This window comes from Eurosta solidaginis, chromosome 3 (genome assembly GCF_040869045.1).
Source record: "Eurosta solidaginis isolate ZX-2024a chromosome 3, ASM4086904v1, whole genome shotgun sequence".
In the NCBI taxonomy this organism is placed as follows: Eukaryota; Metazoa; Arthropoda; class Insecta; order Diptera; family Tephritidae; genus Eurosta; species Eurosta solidaginis.
The window spans coordinates 241686120-241698841 of record NC_090321.1 but is presented as its reverse complement, the minus strand read 5'-3'; the positions used below and the strand labels follow the sequence as shown (position 1 = coordinate 241698841).

Genomic DNA, 12722 nt, shown 5'->3' with positions numbered 1-12722 from the left:
TTTGGAGAACCTGGCAACAATATTTTTGTCTCGGTTTATTCAGATCTCTGCTGGATTTATCCTAGCTACATCATTGCTACTGATCAATTATTTAAGTAATTAAGGCTTACGTCACGTCATGTGGTATGAAAACGGACCATCATGTACTCGAAGTGAGCTTTTGCTACTGAGGTAGCTACCATTCTTCCAATCCGAGCTGCCTTATATGTTCAAAGCCGCGAAAAGATCTTTACGTCACTGGCTTATATCTCTTGCGGTAAATATAAATGAACGTTTTTAGCAGGCCTTTGCCGCATCTAACAGCTGCGATTGCCCACAAATTATCATCGATATACTCAATTGAAGTCCAAGGAAACTTGCAGTTTCAATAGGGTTGGAACAAAGAGTCATATTTTAAAGGCGCTGATTCCACCTTGCTTTGACTCTGAGAATAGCTTTCGTCGGGCATTTATTTACCGGCATACGACTTTACCGACTCTTCGAGGATGAAGCCTTCTTATGCCCATCTGCTTTAAAAGTCTGAACTCTTGTATGCCGGATTTCTTCATAGTACTTGCGGAGATGCACAGTGTTCCTGGGATGTGTGGCCTCTTTGATCAGATCTTAGGATCCCCAGGTTTCTGAGTATTTAACAGAAACTGTTTGTTTGGCATTTAATTTCCTTCCTCTTAGGGGGTATACCCGTCTCGCTATGACAGGCAACATACTGATGTAGGTAGCTACAGCCTCAACTTCTAGGTGGTCAGATCCGAATGTGAGCGGCAAGCAAGACTTGCGACCCTCTAGTAAATGGTGCAAATCACCGTGCCCATTGAACGGGTTTGCTGCCAGGAGGTTCACAACACCGGCTCTATTATAACGGCGTCTCCCCAGCATTGGGCCGCCTTGGGGAGATACTATGGCGTTACCACGTCAAGGGGTTCTGCCAAACAACAACAAGAAAAACAACAAATTGAATGAAGGGAAGGCCGAATGGAAGTTAACTGGGCACTAGCAATAAACACCGAAGGGAAAAGCAGGGCGAGGGAATCTACTCCATGAGCCATCTAGTTCCTATGGCGAAAGAATCTGCCCTTTTTTAGGAACATGCCGGTAAGATCATCAAGAAGGCGAAAAAATTTATAAGCAACAGAACCTTACATCGCAGTGGGAAATGCAGCAGAAATCCCCGCCAGTGGACTAAGCCAAACCAAAGTTGGAAAGGGCGACAAATGTGAAAGATAAGGAAAACCATCCGGCCGGTGGATTAATCGCGCCGATAAGGAAGGATATGACCAGTAAAGGGTTAATCACCACCGGTCGAGCAAGCCAAACCGAAGTAGAACCATCCGGCGAAGAGACCACAAAAGTTAGGGATTCAAGGGGTTGTGTAGCGCAACCCTCTCAAGGGGTTGCCAGCGCAATATATAGCTTCTCCAACCAAATTTTCAATCTCACCTACCAGCGGCGAATCCTGTTTCATTAAAAGACGAGGCTCTGGGGACCCCAAGCTCTTCATGGAACTAGGGGGTGGGGAGGGAGGATGGCCTTGAAGGTTTAATGTGGCCATATAAATCGTTCCCGAGATGGTCGGGCTAGTACCTTAATGGTGCTTTGTTACCGGAAACTACCGGATATATATCCGGCAAAGGACCATCAACATCGATAACACTCCCCAAAACCTTCGTGGAGTGGCTTTATGGTTAATACAACAACAACAACTACAAAAGTTACAGTCAACCATAGTACATGCGACCTGAAAAGGAGACCCACTATTGTACGAGAGGGGGAAACAGATCGGCGGGAGAGTCGAATTTCTCGCCCTCAAAGGAAAGACACCGCAATGTCTGTAGTCTGCACCTGAATGGTACTTGAGGGAATGCAACCTGTAAAACCTACGCTGTCAACACCTATTTCACGAGGGGGGGGAACAGATCGGCGGGAGAGTCGAAAACGTTCGCCCTGTTGTTGTTGTAGCGATAAGGTTGCTCCCCGAAGGCTTTGGGGAGTGCTATCGATGTAATGGTCCTTTGCCGGATATAGATCCGGTACCCTCCGGTACCACAGCACCATTAGGTTCTAGACCAACCATCTCGGGAACGATTTATGTGGCCACATTAAACCATCTCGCCAGAGCCTCGTCTGTTAGTCAAACAGGATTCGCCGCGGATAGGTGAGGTTGACAATTTGGTTTGGAGAAGCTATATATTGCGCTGGCAACCTGAAGGGTTGCGCTACACAGCCCCTTGAATCAGGCATACCTACCGCGGGAATATTCTGACCCCCTAACCCGCTGGGGCAAAACGTTCGCCCTCAAGGAAAAGACTTCGCAATGAATGTAGTCTGCACCTGAATGGTACTTGAGAGAAAGCAACCAGTGAAACCTACGCTCCAAGCACCTATGTTTCACCCTTGTTGAAACTGCTAGCTTCCTTGGACTTTGGTGACAACTTGTGTTGTTTCACATATTTAATGGGGCGATGACTAAAGAAAGCAACAGTCGCACATCGACAAATAGAAAGCCACACAACAGTCGACGGTAGAGTTGGGTCGTTTCGTTCTGAACTTGTTCAATTGACCGGGTCTCTCAACTGAACAAGTGAACTAGATCTTCGATTTCGATTTTTGTTCTTTTAGTTCGTTTTATCTAATGTTATTGTCTCTCTCTTCTCGTTTGCGAACATTGTAAATTCATACATACATACGCAGAAATTCACAGTGAGCACGAATGTCGATGATGCCACTTACACTAAAGATATGTGGGGCCATCTTTGTGTGTGGCACTACTACAACAATATATGTATAGACTATATATGAAAAACATGTTTTTGTAAATTATTAGATTTATTAAACTTGAAAAGTTCATATTTACAATTTGTGTCTGTACTCTTTCAATTTCCTGGATCTTCTGAAATTTGTAACTTTTTGAAGTTAATTATACATATATATATTAACTTATTTATTCATTACTCATTTAAATATACCTACACAAAGCATTGCTGCATACACACCCCCATCTATACTTGTTAGCTTTTTTCGCGGGTGCGAGCAGCAGTGATCAAATTTGCTTTAAAAAAAAAGAACGGATGAACAAAAAGAGCAACTTGTTCGTTAATCAGAAAAAGAACACAAGATTCGAATCTCTGAAATGATCGAAAAAGCACAACTCTAGTCGTCGGCAACACCCCAATGCTGACTAACGAACCAAGGCGTCACCTTTCGGAAAGTCGTCACACTAGTTTTAACGCTACAAACATGTGCATAAATAAAAGCCTTCCAAATATATGGCAGCGCCAAATAACAGCTGATTTCAATTTGTTTAGTATTTGTTTATTGTTGTTTTACATATACTTTGTTATTATATTTTGACATTTCCGCAACTTTTTTTGTTTTGGTGTTTTTTTTTTTTGCAAGGTTGTTTGGGTGCGTGCGTGAATTTTACCTGTTTTTTTTAAGAACGGCAGCTGGAGGTGGAAATTCCTAACAAATTTTAAGATTCCATAAGCAATATTTAATTATTGTGCGGAAACAGTGGTTGACCAACAATAAGAAAAGTGTGACGAATATGTTTCGATTGCTGGGAGCTAGCTGTAGGTGCGTCCGAACAATTACAAACGCGAAGCGGCGCTTCATAAGTGTGATTATGTCATGCTGCGGGAATTTTAGAGCGTTTTTTGTTATTGTTTTATGAGTTGCATATTAATTTAATTATGTGGTCAAAAAATAAATCTGCTTTAATATTTTTTTAGCCGCCATTTAGCACAATTGCCAAAACGCCAAACGGTGCCTCAATCACATCTCTGTCGCATACACTGTTTTAGCGCCCACTTAAAAAATTCCAACAAATTACTACGCGTAGTGGAGCAGAAAGCTTTTAGAGCTTCAGTCACAAGTGGGAAACGTATATTGAATACTCGCCTTTTACTACTGGGCGGTTGTGGCGTTTCATTGGGTTTGGGCACACGCACATATTTGGCGTTCGCTCGGCAAGTGCAATGCGAGGGTAACCGGCTGGCTGGAGTGCTGCAGAAAACCCTACAACCAGAAGCTGGTAAATTCGATTGGCGTCGATTCTGGTCATATTTGGAGCCACATTTGTGGGAGTTGGTTGGAGCGATTGCGGTGAGCTTTTTCGATTATTTCATTTATTGCAAAAGAAGTAGTAGTACGATAAGATCTAAAATCTTTTATAGAATTTTACTTTAAATTTATTATTTCTTTATCGGTTCAAATATTGGTGACGCACGTAATATTCATTAAAAACTATCAGCGCTATTATCACAACTGATGGCAGTCACATAACACATAGTGCACTTAACATACGTCTTATAAGCTGAGAGAAAAAGCTCCAAGCATTCGCCATTGCAACCAGACGTAGTAACACTAACAGCTAAAACACGTTCAAGGAGTTAGCTAAACAACAAAAAAATCCAACCCACTTTTGTCCACCCTTATCTTTCCTTAAATATGGAAACAAGTAGAGCCGAATCATACTATATCTCTCACTTCTTCAGTAACGAAGATACAAGGGACCATTTTGCTCAATAACCAAAACTACCCTAACGATAAGACGACCAGCATGTTGGTAAGATGTCTGTGGCTTCGAGAGGACACCGATATTGAGTTGCAGCAGTTTCATTTGCGAATGGATGAAGCTGGTTCTCCCTGATTTCTCCAGCTTCTTCGCATTGTCTAGTTTTCCACTTTCACCGACTAAATGTACGGCCACCCTATATTCAAGGGCATGGGAGAAGGGTATATAATTATATGTTTTTGTCGGTTTGTGGTGCCGTACCACGCTACTGACTATCAACTTATCTACAGTTAAGTTTTATTAGGATTATTTCACATTCAAAACTCATTTGTCGGCAGTGACTGGGGATTGGACAAGAAGGCGTTGATGGTAAAGCATTAGATGGTTGTGACTTTCAATACAGCCACTAGATGTATTCCTTTCAGTCTTACGATCCAATTGCTCACCGATAAGCAATTGTTCAATTTAATGACAATTTAGAAAGCTAAGCCTACGGAGTATCACCTCACAGAGCCGATCTAAGTACTGTAATAGGTTGAACTCTTAACCAGACTAAACTCAGATTGGAATGTATGCCCTGTATGTCATACGTCGCCACAAGAAGAAGAACTACTGTAGGTGCCAGCAACTCAAGCTTCATAGCTCTTAAAACCCAATTGTCAACCTCACCTACGCGAGGGGAATCCTGTAGCAAATATGAATGTATCATACACATATTTAGCAGTCAAGGCTGTGGCGGCCTCAATTTCCTCATGGTACTAGGGGTGGGGAGCGGAATGGCCAGAAGTTTCAATGTGGTCATTTAAAATCGTTCCCGAAATCGTCGGGGTTAGTACCTCAATAGTGCTTGTTACCAGAACTTATCGGATCTATATTCAGCAAAGGTTCATCAACATCGATTACACTCCTACAACAACAGAACAGTTCAATATTATCAATTCTATCGATATCAGCCTTATCCCGCTTGCCAAATATGTGAATGATACGTTCATATCTGTAACAGTACACACCTTAAGGTGAGGTTGACATTTGGGTTGGAGAAGCTTTGTATTCAATAACTCGCAAAATCTACTTCCTCGTTTTTTCTCTAGCACAGGATGCTGTATAAAACTAACAACCATTAACATCATATCTAATATTAGAACTATAACTAAAACTCAACTTTCTTTCCTATCAAATAGGCCGCCCTCATTGTGGCTTTCATCAATATACGTATTCCCAATCTTCTCGGCGATCTTGTCAACACACTAGCTCGTTACGCTAACACCTACGTCAAAGATCCGCTCCACAATTCGTTTTTCAATGATGTTCGACGTCCAGCGAGTAATTTACTCAGTCTGTATTTTTTACAATCTGGTTTCACATTTATCTACATCTATCTGCTTAGTCGCATTGGTGAACGGTTAGCGGCTAAACTGCGTCAAGATCTTTTCAAGCAGATCTTATTGCAGGATATTGCTTTTTTCGATGCTAACCGCACGGGTGAACTCGTGAATCGTCTTACCGCTGATGTGCAAGACTTCAAAGCATGTTTCAAGCAATTCTTTTCACAAGGTTTACGCAGTATGGCCCAACTTGTAGGCGGTGGCGTATCGCTGTTTCTTATCTCACCACATATGGCTGCAATTGCGTTGGCTGCAGTACCAGTGGTTGTGGCGTTCATGTCATATCTGGGGCGGAAGTTGCGTTGTTTGAGTAAAAACGCACAATCTCAGGTGAGCGGCATTTACTTGCAAAGAAAGCTGAATGCTTATTGTATTTATTTATAGTCCGAACGTGCAACGGGTGTATGTGAAGAGGCATTCTCCAATGTACGTACTGTGCGTTCAAGTGCTTGTGAGTACAGTGAGATTGAGCTATTCACTAAGGAAACAAATGAGGCTGCGCATTTGGCAGAGGAGCTTGGTTATGGCATTGCCGTATTTCAGGGTTTAACAAATTTCTTCCTCAACGGCTTGGTGCTAACCACGCTTTTTATGGGTGGTCATCTTATGTCCACGGAGAGTCTCTCACCAGGTGCTCTTATGGCTTTTCTCGTTGCTTCGCAAGGTGTGCAACGGTCTTTGGCTCAGGGCTCTATATTGCTGGGCACAATGATACGTGGAATGACTGCGGGTTCCAGGGTGTTTGAGGTAGCTATAGTTCAATTTGCAGATTTTAATCGTTCCCAAATAATATTCTTTTGTATTTGTAGTATTTGCAGCTGCAGCCTAAAGTGGAGCTACTGCATGGTTATGAGATTCCACAAAAGCACCTCAACGGTGAAATTCGTTTTGAAAATGTAACATTCGCATATCCTTCAAGGCCAGAACATGTAAGTTGGCAGGAATAGCGATGTGAAATTATTTCAGCACAGAATGAAAGGCAACAAATTTCAACCTCAAGTGATCTTAGCTTTTCCTCCTAAGTTTTATTTATTTTACTCCCAAAAATAATATTGCATTATGAAATATACGCTAAAAACTTCTATATTTTCTATATTCTTAAACAGATAGTTTTGAAAGATTTCAACCTTACATTACGTCCCGGCCAAACAGTCGCACTTGTGGGTGCCTCAGGCTCCGGAAAATCAACGGTCGCAGCGCTAGTTGAACGTTTTTATGAACCCACCGCGGGTACTATTAAATTAGATGGTTACAAACTTGCTGATATTGCGCCATATTGGCTGCGTGGCAACGTAATCGGTTTCATTGAACAGCAGCCCATACTCTTCGCAACTACAATACTGGAGAATATACGATATGGACGTGCTGAAGCCAAAGAGGAAGACGTTTTTAATGCGGCCAAACTATCACAATCACATGATTTCATTACAACTTTGCCTGAAGGTTACAATACCAATGTAGGAGAGCGTGGTACACAATTAAGTGGTGGACAGCGGCAACGTATCGCTATAGCACGTGCTTTGTTGAAAAATCCGAAAGTTTTAATATTAGACGAGGCTACTAGTGCATTGGATGCAACAAGTGAATCTGAGGTACAGAAGGCTTTAGATACCGCGGTTTTAAATCGCACTACTTTGGTGATCGCACACCGTTTATCGACAATAAGGAACGCGGACTTGATTGTGGTAATGGAACATGGTCGTATAGTGGAGGTAAGAACAGTGAATTTTTATTTATATCCTCTTAAGAAATTCATGTTTATATTCCAGTCCGGCAAGCATGAGGAATTAATGGCGACACGTGGTCTCTACTATGAGCTGGTGCGTCAGCAGGAACGCCGTGCAAACGTACAAGAACTTCAACAAGATACAACAAACACTGCCAACACGGATGGGGACAGTACGTATACTGCCAATATAAATCGTCCAAATATGCAGCAAGGATAGAATTCGTTCATCGAACTTTTAATACTAGACGACAATACCTCGAAAGATTTCCAATTATTATTTAGTTACAGATTATGTTAGTACAATAGATCACAAATATTTCATTTCTGTACTTACAGTGGCATGCCGTAGGTTATTGGTTTTTTAAATAATTTACTGTTGCAATTTATTTTTCTTACAATTGTGTTTTAATAGCACGGAAATTATTTATTGACTATGGAATTAAAAACTAAATTTAAGTTTAAATAGCAAAGTAATTGTTAGTAAGAATACTGCTTTAACAAATGTTAATAATAAAACTTCAAATTGTTAATAACTAAGATGAATATTTAAGGCTTTATTATACCTAAAATATATAGCTCCATAGATGCATAAGCATAAAGGTATGATCAGAAGTAGATTGTCAACCTAACATTAGACACAAGCTTGGTATGTAGAACGGCTTTCAGGTGGCGTGGGGTCCCTCTTCTATTGATACTGGTAGTTAACGGAACCCTGTAAACCCCGAAACAAAAGAAAGTCAGCTACGCTGATGGCTTAGTGTTACTGATCCCAGCTTAATTGCCTACAACGATTAGCAAAGTCACGGAAAATACGCGATGGGAGGGGACAAAATAAGCTGGAGGTGAATCCCACTCAAACCCAGCTCGTCATGTACATTAAAACAACAAAATTTCCCTTTTCAACTTCGCTAAACTGAACGGAACAAAAGAAGTAAAGGTGTCTAAGTTCGGGTGTAACCGAACATTATATACTTAGCGTGAGCTTCAATTGTACATTTCATTTCAGACAAATTACTTTTCTACATAAAACGTGGCACCGCCCGTTAAAACAAAAATTTCTCCCCATTTCCTCTTACAATAAAACTTGATTCAAAACTATTTTTTGCTAAGTTATAGCTTATTATTCTAGTCTACGACCCTTCTAAACTTGTTTTATATCTAAATTGCCGTTCTTTTAGCGATCCCTTCCATTTTTACTAGAAATATTTTCTGCTATAAGGAAAATATTGTAACGAATTTGGGGAAATTCCGGTTATTTGCAACCTTCTGCTAACCTTCGAATCACTAAACTGTAACTAAATATTCAATAATGCAAAATGGTCTTTATTAGACTACTTTCACAATAACACTTCTACTACCAACAGATAGCGTGCTTAAATCAAACTGATTCGTCGTGCCTCAGCTGCTACTTTTATACTCTTTTGTTTCCTCCTTGACATATTTCTAGATGTTTCTATTTCTAGAATTTGCTACTTGTTTACCAGTTATAAACTCACCAGCTATAACTCAGATGCACGTTATAGCTTCTCATATGCACGTGTATATGTGAGTGATATTTCCACAGATGATTGCCCACTTTTGGGAGTATCTCAGATATATGCATGTGTTTGTGCTATACATACGTATAGACATAATGATTGACTTGTTGATGTGCATACAAGTTACTACTTAGTATTGGCTTAGAGATGATAGTATCCCTTAGCGTTGCTAATATTCGTCACAATATGTGTACATAATTTCATTACGATATGTTAATTTGTCTTCGAGTTATGGCTCCCGAAACACAGAAAATTGCTTAGTCATAAAATGGGCGGTGCCACACCCATTTTCAAAAATTTTAGTGTTTTCGAATTTAATGTTATAATTCAATTTAGAAAGTAAAATTCTATTGATACAAAGCTCTTTTTCGTCAAGATATAGCTTATAATTTTCGTCTACGACCCTTTTAAAAATCTTTTATATAAAAGTAGGCGTGGTCTTTAATCGGTCTCGTCCATTTTTTCTAGAAATATTTCCTGCTATAGGGAAAATTTGTGTACACAATTTTATTACGATCCGTTAATTTTTCTTCGAGTTACGGCTCCCGAAACATAGAAAATTGCTTTATCATAAAAGGGGCGGTGCCACGCCCATTTTTTAAAAGTTGAAGTTTTTGCTATTTATTGTTATAAATCCACTTGGGAAATGAAATACCATTGATATAAATCTCCTTTTTGCAAAGATATAGCTTATTTTATTCGTCCACGACCCTTTTAAAAATCTTTTATGTAAAAGTGGGCGTGGTCTTTAACCGATTTCGTTGATTTTTCTTCAAAGCATTCCTTATAGTAAAGGTAACCTCTCTGCCGAATTTTGTTACGATAGGTTTAACGATTTTTGTTTTATGATTAATAATATTTGTAAAATTGATTTTATCACAAGTGGGCGGTGCCACGCCCATTTTAAAAAAAATTTTTCCAAATTTTGATCAAGAGTCTCAGTCCACACGTCAAATTTCAACATTCTAGGTGTATTATTTATTAAATAATCAGGGTTTTTGTGTTTTCCAAAATGTTATATATATAAAAAGTGGTTATCATCCAATTTCGTCATTTTCAATACCAATCTATTCTGGGTCCAGATAAGCTCGTGTACCAAATTTGGTGAAGATATCTCAATATTTTCTCAAGTTATCGTGTTAACGGACATATGGACGGACGGACATGGCTCAATCAAATTTTTTTCCCATACTGATGATTTTGATATATGGAAGTCTATATCTATATCGATTCTTTTATACCTATACAACCAACCGTTATCCAATCAAAGTTAATATACTCTGTGTGCAAAACACGCTGAGTATAAAAAGTTCAGGGTGCGTATTATACCTGCAAAAGGGTCATGGGTTATTTGGTGTTTTCTCAATTTGCGCTTCTCCGTGCACGAAGGGAGTGTATTTGTTCATGACATAGTCAGGAAAGACACCGAAATGCATATGAACGAAGTGGCAAGCCACCACGTACTACTGCCCGCAGGAAAATCTGAGAACACACTATTAGGGCAAGGCTTATGTTGGGTACTTTTCTACTGATGCTTCGACGACGGTGTATACCAAACAACTTTCCATCCAGAAACTTTCAGGATGAAGAAGAAAATCGCGCTAGCGGATTAGGGGTTAGAATATACCCACGGCAGTAATGCCTGTCGTAAGAGGCAACTGAAATAGTGATTCAAGGGGTTGTGTAGAGCAACCATAGCTTCCCCAACCCAATTCTCAACCTCAGTGGCGAATCCTGTTTCTTTAGCAATCTGGACTCTGGCGACTCTATGTTCCATAACAATGTGGTCTTATTAAATCGTTTCCGAGATGGTCGGGCTTGTACCTTAATGGTGCTTCGGGGAATGTCTTTTTGTCTACAACAACAACACGACGAAAAGAACGACTTCATTCCACACTTTCTCTGCCGACGCCAGGACTGCAAAGAGGACAGCTCAGATTTCTTGGGGTAGTTTTAAGTAAGGTGGATATTTACTTTAGTTCATGGGAAAGCAATTTTTTATTAATTTTTTACTAATTGCCGGCCGGAGTGGTGTGGTAGTAGCGAGTTTCGCCTACCCACCGAAGATCCTGGGTTCAAGTCCCGGCAAAGCAACAGCGAAAAATTTTCAATTAGAAGCACATTTGGCAAACACTCCAAGTGTATTTCTGCCATGAAAACTTCTCAGCGAAAACTCATCTGCCTTGCAGCTGTTGTTCGGAGTTGGCGGAGGCTATCGGACCTTGTATTTATTTATTATCAGCTAGTGTACCCGGCAGACTTCATCATGCACGAAAATTGGTTCGCCTACCTTTAAAAAGTAGCCTCGGTTCTCCTCTTTACTCCCTATAACATTCTCTTTATACTCAGCGTGCTTTGATTGGATAACGGTTGGCTATACAGGTATAAAGGAATCGAGATAGATATTGACTTCCATATATCAAAATCAATCAGTGTCGAAAAAAAATTTTATTGAGCCATTTCCGTCCGTCCGTCCGTTAACACGATAACTTGAGTAAATATTGAGATATCTTCACCAAATTTGGTACACGAGCTTATCTGGACCCAGAATATATTGGTATTGAAAATGAGCGAAATCGGATGATAACCACGCCCACTTTTTATATATATAAAATTTTGGAAAACACATACGACCTGATTATTTAGTAAATAATACACCTAGATTGTAGATTTTTTGACATGTGGACTGATATTGAGACTCTTGATAAAAATTTGAAAAAAAAAAATTTAAATGGGCGTGGCACCGCCCACTTGTCATAAAATCTATTTTACAAATATTATTAATCATAAAACAAAAATCGTTAAACCTATCGTAACAAAATTCGGCAGAGAGGTTGCCTTTACTTTAAGGAATGCCTTAAAGAAAAATTTACGAAATCGGTTAAGGACCACGCCCACTTTTATATAAAAGATTTTTAAAAGGGTTGTGGACGAATAAAATAAGCTATATCTTTGCAAAAAAAGAGCTTTATATTAATGGTATTTCATTTCCCAAGTGGATTTATAACAACAAATAGGAAAAACTTCAAATTTTAAAAAATGGGTGTGGCACCGCCCCTTTTAAGACTAAGCAATTTTCTATGTTTCGGGAACCATAACTCGAAGAAAAATTAACGGATCGTAATAAAATTGGGTACACAAATTTTCCCTATAGCAGGAAATATTTCTAGAAAAAATGGACGAGATCGGTTAAAGACTACGCCCACTATTATATAAAAGATTTTTAAAAGGGTCGTAGACAAAAATAATCAATGAAATTTTACTTTCTAAATTAAATTGGAAAACACTAAATATTTTAAAAATGGGTGTGGCACCGCCCTTTTATGACTAAGCAATTTTCTATGTTTTGGGAGCCATAACTCGAAGAAAAATTAATGTAGCGTAATGAAATTGTGTACACATATTTTCCTTATAGCAGAAAATATTTCTGGTAAAAATGGACGAGATCGCTTAAAGACCACGGCAACTTAGATATAAAGCAAGTTGAAAAGGGTCGTAGACTAGAATTATATTATTACTTTAAACGAGCAATTCTTGTTTGTTTGTATAGCCGAACG

At 39.5% G+C, this 12722-nt stretch overlaps 1 protein-coding gene across 1 annotated transcript; it reads left to right on the top strand.

Moving 5' to 3' along the window:
* The first annotated feature begins 3362 nt into the window (after positions 1-3362).
* On the top strand, positions 3363-8164 carry LOC137247055 (mitochondrial potassium channel ATP-binding subunit). The gene is made up of 7 exons (XM_067778126.1): positions 3363-3573; positions 3729-4101; positions 5695-6228; positions 6283-6645; positions 6708-6827; positions 7005-7610; positions 7668-8164. Exons 1-7 carry the CDS (start codon positions 3545-3547, stop codon positions 7842-7844), a joined length of 2202 nt encoding a protein of 733 aa, XP_067634227.1. The 5' UTR covers positions 3363-3544; the 3' UTR covers positions 7845-8164.
* The last annotated feature ends 4558 nt before the right edge of the window (positions 8165-12722 follow it).

Excerpts from the sequence above, each read along its gene's own strand:
- LOC137247055 (XM_067778126.1), top strand. The coding sequence starts at position 3,545 with ATGTTTCGATTGCTGGGAGCTAGCTGTAG. Across the intron at positions 4,102-5,694 it reads AGTTGGTTGGAGCGATTGCG|GCCGCCCTCATTGTGGCTTT; the intron begins GTGAGCTTTTTC and ends CCTATCAAATAG. Across the intron at positions 6,646-6,707 it reads CGGGTTCCAGGGTGTTTGAG|TATTTGCAGCTGCAGCCTAA; the intron begins GTAGCTATAGTT and ends TTGTATTTGTAG.